The sequence below is a fragment of the Dipodomys spectabilis genome, unplaced genomic scaffold, assembly GCF_019054845.1.
Source record: "Dipodomys spectabilis isolate Male_0828 unplaced genomic scaffold, ASM1905484v1 ptg000173l, whole genome shotgun sequence".
Taxonomy (NCBI): Eukaryota; Metazoa; Chordata; class Mammalia; order Rodentia; family Heteromyidae; genus Dipodomys; species Dipodomys spectabilis.
Window position 1 is genome coordinate 10629156 of NW_024870850.1, and position 12554 is coordinate 10641709.

At 54.6% G+C, this 12554-nt stretch overlaps 1 protein-coding gene across 2 annotated transcripts in view; it reads right to left on the minus strand.

Annotated features, from left to right (window-relative positions):
- Tyk2 (tyrosine kinase 2) overlaps positions 1–11338 on the minus strand; it is a 41603-nt gene extending 30265 nt beyond the window's left edge. For both annotated transcript variants that reach the window (XM_042693911.1, XM_042693910.1), the window contains exons 1-9: positions 11259–11338; positions 10330–10531; positions 8469–8679; positions 5417–5540; positions 5194–5341; positions 3978–4141; positions 2755–3127; positions 1319–1537; positions 1078–1235 (exon numbers count right to left, since the gene is read on the minus strand). In XM_042693911.1, the coding sequence (XP_042549845.1) occupies positions 1078–1235; positions 1319–1537; positions 2755–3127; positions 3978–4141; positions 5194–5341; positions 5417–5540; positions 8469–8661 (1379 nt within the window). In that variant the 5' untranslated portion in view covers positions 8662–8679; positions 10330–10531; positions 11259–11338. The remainder of the gene's footprint in view (positions 1–1077; positions 1236–1318; positions 1538–2754; positions 3128–3977; positions 4142–5193; positions 5342–5416; positions 5541–8468; positions 8680–10329; positions 10532–11258) is intronic.
- Positions 11339–12554: the final 1216 nt, after the last annotated feature.

Sequence of the window (12554 nt, forward strand, 5' to 3'; positions counted from 1 at the left end):
TGGGTGCCGGTGGCTCATGCCTGTCATCCTAGCTACTCAGGAGGCTGAGATCTGAGGATCACAGCTCAAAGCCAGCCAGGGCAGGAAAGTCCTTGGAGACTCTTATCTCCAATGAACCACCTGAACACTGGAAGTGGCGCTGTGGCTCAAGTGGTAGAGCACTCGCCTTGAACTGAAGAGCTGAGAGACAGCGCAGAGACCCAGAGTTCAAACCCCTCAACCAACAGAAAAAGAAAAATAATCAGGGCAAAACAAGGCTGGAAGTGTGGCTCAACCACTGTGCCAGCCTAGCACGCTTCAGGCTCTGAGTTCAATCTTCAATATCACCCCCCAAAAAAAGCACAACAAAAGTACAAATGGACAGTAAAAGCTGCTGGACACGTAGGTGGTGCCAATCACAAACATAAGAGACAAACACAAGCAGTTAAACATCCAAGGAAACGGGCTGACAGCTCCAGAGTGACACTTTCACCATGACGTGCTACCACACCTAGCCCGGGTACCCACACCACCCAAGCCCTCGTCTACACACGTGCCCCATATGCACACGTGCATGTGTGGGTGTGCACAAATGCGTATAAAATACAGCATGCATGCATGAGTGTACCACATTTGTGCATGTACAGGACACATACATGTTGCACACATGTCCATGTCTGTGAGCGCACTGAGTGCCATAGACACATTGCACACTTAGGCATACACGCCCACACCCGGGCACATGTGCCCCTGGGACAGGTGGGTGTTTGCCCCTGCACACTCACAGACACATGTGCACAATTCCTGGAAACACGTATGCATGCTGATGAAGGCAAACCCTGTGCACTACCGACCACACACACACTCACACACACACTCACATTAGAGCTGACACCCCTATGTGGACAGTGCATATGCACTCAACAGTGAACAGGTTCCCAGATACGCCCCACCCTCCCAGTGTGCTGACCACGCCCCTCCTGCTGGTGCCCCGCCCCATTTGCTGACGTGCCTCCTGTTCCTGCCCCGCCCCAGCGTGCCGGCCACGCCCCCTCCCTGCCCCAGCGTGCCGGCCCCGCCCCGGCCCCGCCCCCTCACAGCAGGGGTCCGTGGATGCCATCCTGGATGCTCATCACCAGCCGGGGCGGCGCCACCTCGTGGCACAGGTAGTGGCTGGAGTCGGCCGTCAGGCGGAAGTAGCCGTCCACCAGCGCCACGAAAGACAAGGCGCTGGCCCGAGAAAGCAGGCTGAACTCCTGTGGGCCAGGGGGACGTCAGGTGGGCAGTGGGGGTGGGAGCTGCCCCGCTGCCCTCCCCCGGGCTGCGGCCCGGGCCGCACCAGGCACTGGTTGTCCTGCCGGCGGATGCTGACGCGGCTGTCTGTCAGCACCACGTGGGAGATGTCTTGGAAATCACAGAAGTAGGTCCAGGGCGACTCCCAGGGCCTGCCCACCACCTGCTGTCCTGCCGGGTGGGCCTTGCCTTTCTTCCGGGACGGGCGGGCCTGGGGGTTCCTGCTGCCGCCATTGCCGCCCTGGGGATCCTGGGAACCCAGCCCCTGGGGTAGAGACATAGCGAACAAGGCCTGTTTACTTAACTCAGGGCTTTGCGCTCTTGAGATTCTACCACTTGACTCACAATTCCACTTCTGGCTTTTTGGTGGTTCATTGGAGATCAGAGTCTCACAGACTTTCATGCCCTGGCTGGCTTCAAATCAGATCCCTTAGAGCTCAGCCTCCTGAGTAGGTAGAAGCTCAGGAGAGAGCTACTGGAGCTAAAAGTTTGGTTTTGGTGGTACTGGGGTTTGAACTCAAGTCCTAATGCTTGTAAGGAAGGTCCTCTACCACTTGAGCCTCATCCCAAGCAGCCTATGAAGCTCAGGTAATCCTCTGTCTTAGGCTTTAGATTAGCTGGAATGGGAGGTTAACAGGCCAGCCCATGCCCCACACATACATCATGCCTGATTATACCCCCAGGGGCAAGACAGGAGCTGGGGAACCTGCCACCTATGGCCACAAGTAATACAAACTATCCAGGGCAGAAGCCAGAATCTCTGGCAGAGCAGAAGAGAGACCCAATTCATCCACTGCCCACCCTCCCTGCCACGTTCCAGCCTGGGCAAAAAAAGTCTGTGAGCCTCTTATTTCCAATTAACCACCAAGTGGTTCTGCAGCCCAAGTGGCAGAGCACCAAGCCTTGAGCAAAAAAGCTCAGGGAGAGTGCCCAGGCTCCGAGTTCAAGCCCCAGGATGAGCACAAAAAAAAAAAAGTTCCCCAGGGCTGGGGTACAGATCAGTGGCTGATCGCCTGCTCGGCATGTGTGAGGCCCTGGGTTCTGTCCCCTGCACTGGGCCCCCTGGAGCTTCACGGCCCAGATATCAACTTGTAGAACAGAACACTAAAAAAAGTAGCTCCCAAAGCTGGGCGCTGGTGGCTGCCGCCTGTAATTCTAGCTACTCAGGAGGCTGAGATCTGAGGATCATGTAGTTCAAAGCCGTGTCCTGCGCAGGACAATCTGTAGAAACTCAAAATTTGAAATTTCTAACGAGCCAGCAAAAAGCCGGAAGTGGGGCTGTGACTCCAGTGGTAGAGCACCAGCCCTGAGTACAAATGCTCAGCAACAGCGCCCTGGCCCTGAGTTCAAGCCAAGGACCAAGACACACAGACACACAGGAGTTCCCAAGCACAGAAGGCCCTGGGCAGCCTCACCGGGGATGAATGGAGACACCCCCTTCCCGCCCCCGGCCCCCGAGGGCAGAAGCGTGGCCCGGCTCACCTCGGCCTGCACCGGCCGCCACTGGATGCCCCCCGTGCCGGTCACCTGCACCTCGTGCGTGGGGGGCCCGGGGGGGAGGGCTGAGTCGGGGCCGGGGTCCTCGGGGCCCGGCCGGGCGTCCTGGGTGTAGCAGGGCGGCCCCGGGGCCTGGGCCTGCAGCTGCAGCTGGCGGGCGGGCAGGCGCTCGGCGCCGAAGCGCGGCGCCAGGCGCTCCAGCGTGGCCAGGTACTTGACCATGACGGCGTGCGCCGACAGCTGGCGCGGCTGGAAGGCGCGCACGAAGCGGCGGAACACACTGCGCAGGCGCAGGCGCGTCAGCGCGTTGTGCTGGCGGATCTGCTGGCGGAAGGAGCGCGGGATGCAGTCCTTGAAGCTGGGGTGGGGAGAGGGGGGGCGGGGTGGGGGTGTCAGGGGACTGGGTGACACCCTGGGTGACATCACCTAGGCAAAGTGGCTGTCACCTGTCTAGAAAACAGGCACACACAATGGTCCAACCCATGGTACAGGCTCCATGATGCCTGTAATCCCAGCAACTCCACAGGGCTAAGGGTCCAGGTTCGAAGCCAGCCCCGGAGCAGGTAAGTCTCTAGCTGGAACTGAAGGTGTGGCTCAGGGTTGGGAGTGCGTGGAGCCTCGGGCGGCAATCCAGAGCTCAAGGCCCTGAGTTCCAAGCCCCATTTGGAGTTCTTCCATTTTTTTACTTTTTATTTCCTGCCAGTCCTGGGGCTGGAACTCTGGGCCTGGGTGCTGTCCCTGAGCTTCTCTGGCTCAAGGCCAGCGCTCTGCCACTTAAGTCACAGTGCCGCTGCCAGAGTTTTCTGTGTATGTGGTGCTGAGGAATCGAACCCAGGGCCTCATGCATGCGAGGCAAGCGCTCTACCACTGAGCCACCTTCCCAGCCCCATTCTTTCATTTTCAGATGATCACTAAAAGGCACAGCTCTGGTCACAAAATCCTTCCCTGTCCTCCCTACTCTGTCCTCTTCCCCCTGTCATCCCTGCACCTGCCACCGGTATGGCAGATAGCTTGCTTTCTTCTCTCCTTTTCTTTTCCTTCCTTCCTTCCCTCCTGCCTGCCTGCCCTCCTTCCCTCCCTCCCTCCCTCTCTCCCTTCTTCCTTTCTTCTCCCATTCTCTATTTCCTTTCTTCTTTCAACACTGTGGTTCATCCCAGCCACCTGATGTGAAAGGCATTTCCACCCATCAACTCAGTGTCCCCAGACACCTGATCTCCTTGGCTACGTCCTCCAGAGGGACACCACGGCAGAGAGAGAGATGGCAGAGGTGCAGGAAGGCCATGCCAAGGCTTTCGTTTTTAAAGTGGTGTATCTCTTCCTCACTAGTCAGCTCCCATAGGCAGACGACATCATTCACAAACTCATGCTTGCCCTGAGAGTGGGGAGAAGAGGGAGAACAGTTTTACTCTCTATAGCTAGAGAAATTTACTTGCTTGGCTCTAAGCATTTTGTAGAGGAAGAAGTCATCATTTTTAGGAAAGGCTAAATACAATCTTATCAGTTCAATCCTGTGCCTGTAACAGACATCACTAATTAATCCTGGGCCACTAACAGACATCACTAATCAATCCCAGTACTCAATCCACACTGGTTTGTTTTTTTGTTGTTGTTGTTGTTAGTTGTGGGGCCTGAACTCTGGTCCCGGGAGCTGTCCTTCAGCACTTCAGCTCAAGGCTAGCACTGTACCATTTGAGCCACAGCACCACTTCCAGCTTTTTCTGCGTATGTGGTGCTGAGAAATCTAACCCAAGGCCTCGTGCAAGGCAAGAACTCTACCACTGAACCACCTTCCCAGCCCCATTGTTGTTGTTTTTGTCGGTCATGTGGCTTGAACTCTGGGCCTGGGCGCTGTCCCTCAGTTCTTCAGCTCAAAGCTAGTGTTCTACCACTTGACCCACAGCGCCACTTTCAGTTTTCTGGTGGTTTACTGGAGATAAGAGTCTCAGGGAGAATGGGAGGGGCGGGGCGGGGGGGGAAGAGTCTCAGGGACTTTCCTGCTGGGCTGGCTTTGAACTGTGATCCTCAGATCGCAGCCTCTTGAGTAGCTGTTTTTTTTTTTCTTATTTTTTTTTGGATCCGGTCATTGCGCCTGAACTCTGGGTCTGGGCGCTGTCCCTCAGCTCTTCAGCTCAAGACTAATGCTCTACCACTTGAGCCACAACACCACTTCCGGCTTTTTTCTTTTTGCTTATGTGGTGCTGAGGAATTGAACCCAGGGCCTCAGGCATGCAAGGCAAGTGCTCTACCACTGAGCCACCTTCCCAGCCCCGATGAGCCTGACTTTGAAAGACACCACATCCCCAGCTCCAGCCCAAGGTCTTTTACTCTTCCGGCAACTGAAGGAAACCAGCTGGCATGAGCTGAGACGGATTCGCTATAATGAATCAGAGAGGGAGCTGACGACGCTTTACAGTCTGCGCATACCTGCTCAAAGAGGTACTCAAATGAGGCTGAGTCCAAGAGCTGCACCCCCTGCTCTGCCCGTTCTGAGGGTGCTTCAACCCCTGGGAATCCGCAGCGGTATACAGCAGGCTCCTGAGAGTTCAGGCCATGCCAGTTGCGGAAATAAAACCTGCAAGAAGGGAAGGAATATAACTGGCCCAGGCCTGGACACGCAGGGACAAGCCTTCCCTCAGGCTTTACCCACCTCATTCGGAATAACAGCGTCATATTTGTGTCTCTGGACATGTCCAGGGTGTGGTTTGGGGGCAGCCAGACTCCGGCCTGGGCATCGAAGAGGGCAAAGAGATTGAAACAGGGCGGAGTGATGCCTGGGACAGGAAAGCAATGAGATCAGCTGAGATTTGCCTGTAACTCTAACGCCAAAGAAATATCCCACTATGCCCTGCTGTCAAAGGACTCCTTTGATGTGCTCTGTTTCAGACACATCTCATCCAAGGTCCCCAAGTATGTCCCCCCCCGCCAAATATACATTCTATAAGACTCATTCTTCAAGTCAGCCTGTGCATTAAAGGACTGGCCCTGAGGAGGGTGCTATTAGGAGGTTGTGGAACAAGGCAAGGCCTGGCGGGAGGTCTTTAGGTTATTGGCAGTTGAATGTCCCAGAGATTAGACTCTGCTGATTTCTCTGCTTCTTAGCTCTGATGAGGGCAATTTGGCTCTGACACAAGCTGCTTCCCTTACATTTGTCTCAACCACATGCCCAAAGCAACCAATACTGGGCCACGTCCTACAAAATTGTGAGTCACAGTGAACTTCTCTTTGATTCACTCAGGCATTGGTGTGTGTGTATGTGTGTGTGTGTGTGTGTGTGTGTGTGTGCTGGTCCTGGGGCTGGATCTCAGGGCTTGGGTGCTGTCACTGAGCTTTTTGGCTCAAGGCTAGTTCTCTACCACTTGAGCCACAGCTCCTCCACTTCCACATTTTTTTTTCCCCCAGTGGTTCATTGGAGATAAGAGTCTCCTGGACTCTCCTGCCTGGACTGGCTTTGAACCACAATCCTCAGATCTCAGCTAGGATGACAGGTATGAGCCACTGACGCCTGGCGAGGCATTGGTTTTCTGTGAGAGAAAACAGTCACACAATGTCTGAGTTCCCCACTTCCTGCTGAGAAGGTCTGAGCCCTCAGCCTGAACAGCTCTAGCCGGCATCTGTTATCATGCCCTGGATTCTGTTCCTGCTTCTCCTTCCTAGTTCTGAGAATGGACACCAGTCACCCCGAAGCTCCCCTGCTTCCTCAAACCCATAGAGCTCAAACCCATAGAGTGGGCACAGTCCCCTCAGCTGGGTGGTTGGAGGAACTATCCAGGGCCCTTTGTGGTTCCTTGTACCCCTCTGACAGCAGAACCAACTTTCTGACAGCAGAACACCCCTTTCTTAGCATGAACATCAAGAAAGACATCTGTGGGGTGGTGAGGGGGGAAAAGATGGCCAGAGGAGTGAATCACTGCTGGGATATTCATCTCCAGAAGGGTCTCTGGGAGATTACATGGGTCTAGAAGGTGGGGCCCCTAGAACGGTATTTGTGGCTTTATAAGAAGTAGAAGAGGGGCTGGGAAGGTGGCTCAGTGGTAGAGCGCTTGCCTTGCATGCATGAGGCCCTGGGTTCGATTCCTCAGCACCACATAAGCAAACAGAAAAAAGCTGGAAGTGGCGCTGTGGCTCACGTGGTAGAGCACTAGCCTACAGTGAAAAAGCTCAGGGACAGTGCCCGGGCCCTGAGTTCAAGCCCAAGAGTGACCAAAAGAAAAAAAGGAAGTACCAGTTGGTCAGGCCTTCAATCCTAGCTACTCAAAAGACTGTGATCTAGAGGACTGTGGTTAAAGGCCAGCCTGGGCAAAAAAAAATTCAGTGAAATAGCATCTCAACCGGTTGCCTAGCTAGGTTTGGTGGTATGAAGCTGTCATCCTAGCTACAATAAAACACTGAAATTAAGCCAGGTGCTAGTGGCCTGTAATCCTAAACTACTCAGGAGGCTGAGATCTGAAGATCGAGGTTCAAAGCCAGCCTGGGCAGGAAAGTCTGTGAGACACTTATCTCCAACGAACCACCAGAAAACCAGAAGTGGCGCTGTGGCTCAAGTGGTAGAGCGCTTGCCTTGAGCTGAAGGGCTGAGGGACAGCGCCCAGGTCCAGAGTTCAAGACCCATGACCAACCGAAAAAAAAAAAAAAAAAGAATCCTTCCTCCATCCTACCAGGCAAGGTAACATCTAGCCTGGCGGGAGACTGTTTCTCTCTCTCTCTCCCATCATTTCCCAGAATCCATTTTGTGTCAGACTCTGTTTCCTGGACCACAGCCAAAGAGCATAGGTGAGTAAGCACTCGGTCTAGACACGTCCTTCTCTGCTCAGAACCCTCTACGCCTCCCTCCTTTTTTTTTTTTTTTTGTCGGTCGTGGGGCTTGAACTCTGGGCCTGGGCGCTGTCCCTCAGCTCTTCAGCTCAAGGCTAGCGCTCTACCACTTGAGCCACAGCGCCACTTCCGGTTTTTCTGGTGGTTTATTGGAGATAGGAGTCTCACAGTCTCTCTTGCCCGGGCTGGCTTTGAACCGCGATCCTCAGATCTCAGCCTCCTGAGTAGTACGCCTCCCTCCTTACTCTGAATAAAATCCCAAATCCTCCCACAGGTTCACAAGGCCCTGTGCAATCTCCCTTGTCGCCACCTCCCTTCTCCCCTTCAATCACCCCATTCCAGCCCCACAGGTTTCCTTCTGTCCCTGGCAAGTTCCAACCCCAGGGCCTTTGCACATATTGTGTGCTCTGCCTGGTACCATCTCCCCCTGCCCTATTTGAAGGGTTTTTGTTCAAACAACACCTCCTCGAATAAACCTTCTCAGCGCTCCAAATAAACACCCTCTCAATATCACTTATTACGTTTCCTGTCATCTTCCCTCCTGTGAACTGGAGCTGATGAACAGGCCCAGTGGTGCACACCTGTAATCCCAGCGACTGAGAGGCAGAGACAGGAATAGGGGGTGTGAGGTCCGCCCAGGCAAAATTAGCAAGACCCCAATCCTGCCTGTAATCCTAGTTACTTAAAATGCTGAGATGTGGTGATCACAGTTCAAAGCCAGCCTAGGTAGAAAGTCCATGAGATTCTCATCTCCAATGAACCACCAAAAAGCTGGTCGTGGAGCTGTGGCTCAAGTGGTAAAATGCCAGCTTTGAGTGGAAAATAAAAAGGAAAAAACTGACTGGGGCCTGGTCTTGTGCCCCGCCTCCAGCCCACCCGTGACTCACCAATTTTGTGTGCAATCTGAACACAGATCTCCTCTGCAGTCAGCAGGGAATCGTTGAAGGTGACCCAGGGCTCCCCACCTGCGGGGCCGACCCAGTGCAGTAGCACCTTCACACTTCCCACGGCGGCCATGGGCTGTGCGTCCACCGCTGTGGGCTCGCTGGACTGGGCTGGAAATCGCTTCTGAAGGGACATGCTCCTCACGGCAGACACCTCGGGAGGGACAGACAGTGTCAGCCACGAGGTCAACCTCGCTAGATAGCCCTACTAGCTGCATCCATCTGGGCAGAGGCCTGAGGGGCAAATTTGGGGCTCCCTGGATCTGAGGAACCTTAAGTACCCATTTCTCCTCCCTGGCAATAATGTCCATGCTTAATTGGAGAATGGGCTGTCAATCAACACATTTGGGGTGGGCAGGGCCCTACCTATACCACCTGTCAGCCATACTAACATCACCCCCCCTCCCTGATGTTTTAGGGTGTGAGCCACTAGCACCCAGCTCCTCTTTTTTCTTTCTTTTTGCAGGTCCCCAGCCTTGAATTCAGGACCTGGGCACTATCGCTAAGCTTTTGTGCTCAAGGCTAGCGCTCTACCATTGGAGCCATTTCTGGCTTTTCTGATGGCTCATTCAAGATAAGAGCCTGACAAACTTTCTTGCCCTGGCTAGGTTTGAACTGGGATCCTCAGCTCTCAGCCTCCTGAGTAGCTAGGATTACAGGTCTGAGCCACCAGTGTCCAAGTATTTTTTTTTTTGCTGGTCATGGGGCCTGAACTCTGGGCCTGGACGCTGCCCCTCAGCTCTTCAGCTCAAGGCAAGCGCTCTACCACTGGAGCCACAGCGCCACTTCTGGCTTTTTCTGCTTATGTGGTGCTGAGGAATAGAACCCAAGGCCTCATGCATGCAAGGCAAGCGCTCTACCACTGAGCCAGCTTCCCAGCCCCTATTTTTTTGTTTTTTGAGAATATCTGGGTTCAAGATCCTTCTGCCTCAGCTGCCTGAGCAGCTGGGACTACAGGTGGACACTAGTAAGCACAGTGTGAAGGTTCTCTTCTGTGGTGTGAAGGTTCTCTTCTCTTCTGTGGATAAATTTGCACCAATATAAGAATCCACTTCGGGGCTAGAGGTTTGACTCAGAAATAACATTAAAGGGCTGGGAAGGTGGCTCAGTGGTAGAGTGCTCGCCTTGCATGCATGAGGCCCTAGGTTCAATTCCTCAGCACCACATAAGCAGAAAAAGCCAGAAGTGGCACTGTGGCTCAAGTGGTAGAGCGCTAGCCTTGAGCTGAGATCTGAGGGACAGCGCCCAGGCCCAGAGTTCAGGCTCCACAACCAACAAAAGGAAAAAAAAAAAAGAGATAATATTAAAATTAAGATAAATAAAAAGAAGCAGAGCGCCAGTGGCTCATACCCGTAATCCTAGCTACACAGGAGGGTGAGATCTGAGGATCCAAGTTGGAAACCAGCCCAAGCAGGAGAGCCCATGAGACTCCTTAACTCTGGGCCTGGGCACTGTCCCTCGGCTCTTCAGCTCAAGGCGAGCGCTCTACCACTTGAGCCACAGCGTCACTTCCGGCTTTTTTCTTTTTGCTTATGTGGTGCTGAGGAATCGAACCCAGAGCCTCATGCATGCAAGGCAAGCGCTCTACCACTGAGCCACCTTCCCAGCCCCCATGAGACTCTTATCACCAATTAAGCAACTAAAAGCTAGAAATGGAACCGTGGCTCAGAAATGATACTCAGGCCCTGAATTCAAGTCCCAGGATAAGCACCAAAAAAAAAAAAAAAAAATCCACTCTAGCTCTATACGGTGGTGGGCAATATGAAAAGAGTCTGTCCTTCCTCCCTCCCTCCCAAAAACCAACCTTTCTGAAATAATCAGGCTGTGTTCAAACACTGCTGACATGGGGATCGTGCTGTAGTTTCCTGTGTCAGCTCAGGCAATTCACTCAGCTACTCTGGTCCTGGTTGCCCGTGGGGAGGAGAGAAGGGGCGGGGAGAGGGTGGTGGTGTGGAAAAACAGCCCGCTGTCAACATGGTTCTGCGTGTTACATCTTCAGCACGGTCCTTGAATCGAGTAGGAAACAAACAAGCAAATGCGATCTACATCAGAATAAAATCACCATCAGAATGGACCGTAGCGTGGAAGAGGGAGGGCCCGAGGAAAAGTAGGAGTTCATTGATTCAACCAAGGTTTGGGTTTCAGTATCGGGATCGGTTTTCTTTCCCGTCATGATTTCAATCCCCTATACCTCCAGGCCCTGCGGACTTTCCTGTCCAGCGAGGTTCCCCCAAATCCAGAGTCAGGACTCCAGAGATGGGGGGGGGGGGGGTTGTTACTGGTTTATGGCAAGGAGCTGGGAAGAGGGGAATGTTGGCCTGCGGCTTCTCTCTGGAAAATAAGACGCGATCGATCGGGGTGCCTGCCGCCGAGGACCGTGGGGAAGACTGGAGGGCCGCGGGCTGAGCTGCCTGGGTTCACAGCCGGCGCTGAACAGAGGCGGGGCGGCTCCCGCCGGGGATGGGCGTGCTGGCTCCCTTCCTCGGCCCCGGAGAGCTCCAGCCAGGGTGGAACCTGCACCCCCCAATAAACCAACCCCTCCAAACCCGGCGGCTCCGGGCGGTAACTGCGGGGTGCACCGGCTGGACGTCCGGACCCGGGGCTCCCGTCCCGCACCTCCGGTCCGAGCGCTCGCCAGACCCGCCAGGCGCATGCGCCCTGCAGGCTCCCAGGCGCGCCCCCTGGGAGCCCCTCTCCCTCCCCCGCCCCCCGCCCTCCCCGATCCAGACTCACCCTGGGTGGAAGGGGCTCAGGCTGGAGCCCGGGACCCGCCCCACCGCCGCGGGGAGCCGCTGCCGCCGGGCCGCGCGGACGCCCCTTCCCATTGGCTCCCAGATACGCGCATGCCCGCGGGAGGCCCGCCGCGTGTACCCATTGGTGGTGTCTCCAGGTGAGCTTCGCGCTGATTGGTTGTGGCGTCGCTCGACTCGAAGGCGATTGGTCGGCCCGGAACCCGGAAGCAAAACTGAGCTCATGATTGGCTGCCAGTGTGCCCGCGGCGATGTGGAAAAGGATGACCGCTGGGGCGGGCGGAAGCGCGTGGTCTCTGGGCAGTGTGTGTGGATCCCGCGGGTCGATCGTGACCCCGGGGCACGACCTGGAGCGTTCACTGTCAAGTCCTTGGTGGGTTTGGCCCTTCTGACCCTTGCTTTGGCTGTCAGATCCGGGCTGCCTTTGCGAAAGTGAGCTTGAAGCTGGGCACCAGTGCTCACTCCTGTAATCTGGGGGCTGGGAAGGTGGCTCAGGTAGAGCGCTTGCCTTGCGTGCATGAGGCCCTGGGTTCCATTCCTCAGCACCACATACGCAGAAAAGGGCGGAAGTGGCGCTGTGGCACAAGTGGTAGAGCGCTAGCCTTGAGCTGAAGGGCTGAGGGGCAGCGCCCAGGCCCCACAAGCGGACCCCACCCCCACCCCCCCCACCCCCCAAAAAAATCAAGAGGCAGATCTGAGGCTCCAGTTCAAAACCTGGAGCTGTGGCTCAAGTGGTAGAGCAGCCGGGCATGGTGGCTCACGCCTGTAATCCTAACTACTCAGGAGGCTGAGGTCTGAGGATCCGATTCAAAACCAGCCTGGAGCTGTGGCTCAAGTGGTGGAGCATCAGCCTTGAGCCAAATGGCTAAAGGTCCCTGATTTTTATTATTATTTTTATTTTTATTGTGAAAATACTATACAGAGGGGTTACAATTACATGGGCAAGATAATGAGTACATTTCTTATCAAGCATTGTAGCCTCCTCCTTTGTTTCCTCCCCCTTCCCAATTCTCCTCCCTCCCCCTACCAAAGTTGTAAAGTTCGTTTTCGACATAACGACTTGTACATCTCATTGTTGCAATGCGTCCACCTGTATCCCTATTTAAACGATTTGTTTTTTCCCTTCCCCTCCACAAATTATACCGACATCAAATACAGTGAAAGCAGGAGTTATACCGTGGGGGAGAAGGCCTCCTGATTTTTAAACCCCAGTCCCAGCACGAAATTAATGTTATTGAATTAATTCTCTTTTATTGTTCATAATAAGTCCCTCCAGAAC